Below are 6000 nucleotides of genomic sequence, written 5' to 3' on the forward strand. Positions count from 1 at the left end.
ACAGTGAATGAAGATGCCTTATACGGCCCATGAAAGCAAAGGGGGCATAAGTTTGGTCTCAGTGTGAGACTTAAGTACTGCCCAGACAGGAATAGATGACTGTGTATGGTAGTGAGCTCAGTATCAGTGAAGGAATTCAAGAAGCTCTTGGTAGCAGAGATGCTATACAGGAAACGGATTGGTGTACTGGGTGGAAAACTAGAGCATGTACCCTCTATGGCCCCTTCCATCCCTGAAGCCCCATAGCCCAGTTTCCTCAGTACTGCTGACCAGGTCTTGCCAGGAAACAGTCTGACTTATCCACTGAGTCCAAATCTAAATTGGGAACATTGACCCCATGAGACCTTTGAAGGCTTGTTCCTGCTTCGTTTCTGAACAATGAAGAAACACAACCAAAACGGCTGGATCGGTGCAGTCAGGGTCTCCATTACCCACTGGCAAAAGTGTCATTCCAGGGGAAATGCTCACACCACCTCCGCAGCCACTGCCCAGTGGCTCAAACTCCACCTAGAGCAGCAGTCCCTTCTCTGTAATGGCTTAGTACTTAGTAGAGAGCTGCCTCTTAGTGTTGCACTGGAAACTTCTTGCCATATAAAGGAGCAGAGAAAGCCATAGCACATGTGTGTTAATTGGCACAAAACCAATGGTGTGAATTTCGTAAAGAGAAAGAGGGACATAATTGAAATAAGGAGGGCGATTCTACCGTTTATTCTAGTCAGCGAGTATGTTCCCTGGAGTGACAAATAAGAAAAGAGAGTCTTCCATTCTCCCATGTGGCTGGTTTTCCCCGTTGAACTTCTCAGAGTATGAGTGCTATTTGAATAGATTTTCAAGAGGGGTATGTGTGTGTGTTAACTGTAATTTGATTCCTACTTACACTTTGACTTCAGAATGTACCTTAGTGTCAGTGAAAGATCTGGGAGGTATACTAAATAGGAGGATCCTGAGAGGTGAAGAGAGAGGCGCTCATACAAAACCCCGAGGAAGGCCTTGGGTTGTACGTGATCCTGAAGACAGGCAATGCCCCTGCGCAGCCTCAGAGACAGGGTAGAAAGTTGGCTTTGCAGCCGTTGGTTAAAGTTACAGAATAGTTTTGGTCACAATGCGTTGGACTAGCAGCCAGCACTCACCAGAAACCGTGGCCCATCGATGTGATGCTTCTTCACGACCTTTTCACAGTCCTTGTAGTTTAGCTGAAACAGAGGAGAGGAGGTGTAACAGTGCAGTCGGGTTCATGCCACTGGTTCCCCTTCCTTGCCTGCCCCAGGAGCTCAGCAATCTGTGGTGCTTGTGGCTAGCCAGGCTCCCCGCTCCCCCGCTGTCTATCAGAGGGGCCCTATCCTTGCATCAGCCCTGTTTTCACTAACTAATCCCTTGGGACTGTAAAATGGAGAAATTGCCTGTCGAAGGCTTTGAGGCCAACCCCTAAGAAGCTGCTAGGGCTGCCAAGGGCTGGCCATACTCTCCTCCGGCAAATGGAAAAGAGTTGAAAAAAGAAAACAAATAGTAGGCATCATCTGGTCACCCAAAGACAACCTGGGTGAACATGGCAATGTGTTTCCTTCAGTGGTTTTTCCAAAGCATCTTTCTAAACACAATCAGTGTTATCATTCATATTCAATCTCCTTATCTTGTCTTTTTCTCTTGAAAAATAAAGGCACTGACTCATGTTATTACAAAGTGATTTTGAACATTATTTTAATTTGCTCTATTGCTGAATATTTAGTTATTTCCCCAAACTGCTGCTGTAACAATGATAATTGAAACTTCTAATAATTCCTGAATACTTGCCATATGGTAGGCACCATTCTAAGTGCTTAAACCAATTTTAATCATTTAAGCTTCACATTTTTCAAATGGAGAGTCAAAGGCACAAAGAGTCAAGTAACTTATACAAGGTTCCATGGATAGGCAGGTGGCAGAAGTGACAGCTGGGCTTCAGAGCAAGGCTTTAATATCTCTATCAGGAGTATTCTCCTTTTAGTTACTAACAGTAAAACTTACAAACGGTAAGTGAACAGACTTAAGTGCAGCTTAACCTACAAGATCAAACAACATCATAGATATTCTTTTGCATAAAATTTTTTCTTCTGTTTTAAATAGTTGAAGTTAGAGTCTCAGAATAGGTTTACCGCCTCAACAGGAATGATCATTTTTAGAACCTGCTGCTTTCCTAGAGTCACACCAATTGGCAATTGAAGCAGGTGTCTCTTTGACCTAGTCCTCAACAGCGTAAGCATTTACCTTTGAAATATCTCTAAATTTGAGGTTTCTAGCTAGAGAATTTAAGGTAAAATGTTTGTCCTTGAGAATCTCAGCTTCTCCTCGCAAGTATGGATTTCACAGTTTGTGAACGCCTTCTTTTGGTAACTTAAAATCATAACCTTTTCTTATGGCCAAGAAATTGAAAGAGTGAGGGCAATTGTTGTGAACCTCATGGTGTGACAGAGTAGGGTGAATATTAGAAAGTTCGGAAAAAATGATTTAGTGGTCCTTGGGAAGAAACCAGCTTCTGCATAGCCCCAAACATCCCTTTTATCCATGTTGCAAATGGTGAAATTGTTCTTGGAATGTTCAACTGCCTTTAATTCATCAATTTCACCACCAGCGTTATGAGCTGAATCTCTGATTTTTGCAGAGTTCTGACTTGGACTCTAGATAGACAGACAGTCCCGCAGACTGGGGCCTGCCTGGAAATTTGGTTCTGAGTCAGTAATAGTAGGCCTGAGTGTAAGACTTCTGTCCTTTTAGCATGCATGCATGCATACTCAGTCCTTAAGTAGTATCCTACTCTTTGTGACTCTGTGAACTGTAGCTCACCAGGCTCCTCTGTCCATGGGATTTTTCAGGCAAGAATACTGGGAAATCCAGGGGATTTCCTTCTCCAGGGGATCCTCCTGACCCAGGGATCGAACCCATGTCTCCTGCGTTGCAGGCAGATCCTTTACCAACTGAGCTCCCAGGGAAGCCCTGTCTTTTTAGCATATACCCAGATAATTCTTATGAGTGACAAGCTCTGGTTGGCACTGCTCTGAGCAGGTACCTGGTGTTGTGGACAGGACAACTAAGGCCCAGAGAGGGGAAGGGACTGGCTGAAGGTCACACAGTGAGTTGGGGACGCAGCTAGGATTAGAACTCATGGCCCTGATCCAGAGTCTTCTCCATTGCATGGTCCAAGGATCCCTTTCTGCTAAATCAAAAGGAATCAGAGGACTTAAAGAAATAGAAAACAACACCTCAATCCTCAAGGGCTTAAGTTCTGGACAGAGGATGAGCTGCACATGTCTGAGACAGTAAGACACAAAAGCCTGCTGGTCTGCATGGAGTCCCCAGGCAGGGTCCGGTGAATAGAATAGGAGAAAGGGAAGCTCGAACGTGAATCGGACCCCTCTCTGCTGGAGGCCTCACACATGTATCTCCTCTATTTATCCCGACAATCCCATGAGCTAGTCACTATGAATATCTCTGTTTTACCAACGAGGAAGCCGAGGCACAGAGAGGTATAGTAACTAAGGGAGGGTCAGCAAGTTAGCAGGTGGCAGAGTCAGGATTCAAGCCAAGGTGTGGCTGACTCCAGAGCTGGTTGGGGAGGTGCCTCCAAGGGGGACCTGACCCTAGTGCTTCGTTACAAAGTAAACCTTCTGGGATTTCCCTGGGGGTCCAGTGGCTGACTCCAAATACAGGATGCTTGGGTTCACGCCACAGCTGAGAGATCCAGCATGGCACAACACAGATCCTGCACACCACAACTAAAACCCAGCACAGTCAAATAATGAAACAAAAATTAATTAAAAGGCAGAAAAAGAAAATGGCATGCCTAAATCAGAAACATGACACACTCCTTAATTTAAAAAAAAGAGAGAGAGAAATTGCATCTGCCAGTAGGACTTTGGTGGCTAAGATCCAATCCCAAATGACGCCATGGTCAGTTCACTTAGCATTTTCTCTCTGGGGGAAGTGAGATGCTCAGCATTTAAAGGGTGTCTATCTGGGTCTGTAGAAGGGCTAGAACTTCCTAGATCACAAACACCCTTCAGTCTCCTCGTTCCTTCCTTCATGCTGGGAAGGGAACCTGTTCAGTTTCTGTGGACCTGATCTGGAGTCTAGGGTCTGTAAGAAAATTCTCTCTTCCCTCAACTGAGGCAGAGAGCATCTACGTGAGTCATCCTGACCTGCAGGCCATCTCCCTGTCCTGAACGGAACTTGGATTCTTCCGTTGCTGACCTGGGTTGTGCAGTTCTCTTTCTCATATTGGAGACTGGGCCTCTGGCCCATCAGCCTGTCCCCAGAAGTGCCCTTGATAATTCTCAATTCTTTTCTCCTTTCTGTATTGATCTAATATGCCCCTTCATAGCATCTTAGTAAATTTCACTGTGGCCCTCAGTTATTTGGTCTAAATTTAAGAAAAGCATTTAGAATAAATACTTTTGACTCTTTCAAAAGTCAGCTGTCTCAACGATCTTTGCACCCACTGTGCTGAAACCTGTTTATTATGACTTCCAGTGAGGGAAAAATAACCGAAATGAGATGAACAGCAGGCAGCAAATAACAGGATCTGTGGGTTGCGCCTCTACCATGCCACACCCAATTCAACATTTTCACATTTTTCTTAGGGCAGAATAGTTGTGGCACTAAATACTTTGGCACCATGTAGACCCCAGGTTTGGGTATGTGTTACAGGGAGCCTACCCCATACCAGGAAAAATAATAAGTTAACTTAGAAAACCTCTAAGGTCATGACTTAAAACCATATCCTTGTGATAATCTGGAGTATCCACTGAATTGGATGCCAGCCTCCAGAAATGGGAGTGTTAAGAGCTCAGAGGTCCCTCACAAGACAACGTATCCCTTGGACAGTCACAGAGGGTCACATGACTTGGGATCTGCCCTAGCAAGCCTGTGACCCATGGCCCCACCAGCAGATGACCAAACGCAAGGATCCTTGAGCTCCTTCCAGACGAGAAGGCGGGACAGCAACACTCTGGTCTCAGCTCTGCCACAAGCTTGGCCCCTGACCCTTCCCAGCAAATATCTTCCTTTTCAGAGGCCTCGGTATCTGAAGGCCTGAGGCTCGTGTCATTTCCCAGCCTGCATCTTAAGACCCTCATGAAGTTCCCATGAGACTCTGTTCTAGGTAAGCAATGACTTGCTCAGACGCCATCTCCAGCATCGTTCATCACAGTCTTCCACCCTGCCTTTCCTCTCTCCTACCCCTCAAGACCCCATGTTTCCCTTTCAAGCAAGAAGCCTTGATCTCACTAGCTGTTATAGCGGTCCTGAGTCTCAGGGCACGGACTCTGAAACTGGACAGGTGTGACCGGAATTCTGCCTCCATCACATGCAGTCCCTGGGGTTTGGGTCCAGCTAGCTTCCTTTAGCTTATTTCGCAGCTGAGCCAGTAGGACAGCAATCCTAGAGCAAGTTAGATGCGTCCGTGCCTGAAGAGGACAAACTCAAATCCTAGTGTGTAGTAGGCACTTGCCCCTTGAGGGCTTCCCTTCTCCCCAGAACGTATTGCCAGAGAGCTCAGTGTTGCTCCGTCAACCAGAGAGACTGCCCAAGGCTGGAAGCTCCGCTGCTGTCTTTCATGCCTCTCTCATTCTGCCTGCACTCCCTCTTCAAGCCTCTGCCCAGCCCCCCAGCCACTAAAGAGCAAGGCTCACCTTTTTGAAATAGTCTGCAAGGGTGTCAGGGTCCCAATTCAGGACCTCAGAGCGAAAGGGCACGTTCTTGAATGCCATGGCTGCTCACTCAGGATGAAGCTCACCAGCTGAGCCTGGGTGCTGCACCCATGGACAGAGAACCCCAAATCCAGAGTCTGGAGGTGTCTTCAGCTCTTCCAACTCCCGGGTACTTTCTGGAAAAGTCTTGTTGGAGCCGATGTCCTTTCTGTTGCAGCCAGATCCCAGAAAGCAACAGCTTCCTCTGCGAACAAATATGGTCTCTTCTCAGAAAACGACTCAGCAAGTTTCCTTTACCACTTCCTCTGCTGGGCTCTAA

General features: G+C 46.5%; 1 protein-coding gene across 1 annotated transcript in view; it reads right to left on the bottom strand.

The window, feature by feature from the left end:
- LCP2 (lymphocyte cytosolic protein 2) overlaps nucleotides 1–5741 on the bottom strand; it is a 48664-nt gene extending 42923 nt beyond the window's left edge. Inside the window, exons 1-2 of the mRNA XM_052659260.1 lie at nucleotides 5664–5741; nucleotides 1131–1193 (exon numbers count right to left, since the gene is read on the bottom strand). Of these exons, the coding sequence (XP_052515220.1) occupies nucleotides 1131–1193; nucleotides 5664–5741 (141 nt within the window). The remainder of the gene's footprint in view (nucleotides 1–1130; nucleotides 1194–5663) is intronic.
- Between the last annotated feature and the right edge of the window lie 259 nt (nucleotides 5742–6000).

This window comes from Budorcas taxicolor, chromosome 20 (genome assembly GCF_023091745.1).
Source record: "Budorcas taxicolor isolate Tak-1 chromosome 20, Takin1.1, whole genome shotgun sequence".
Taxonomy (NCBI): domain Eukaryota; kingdom Metazoa; phylum Chordata; class Mammalia; order Artiodactyla; family Bovidae; genus Budorcas; species Budorcas taxicolor.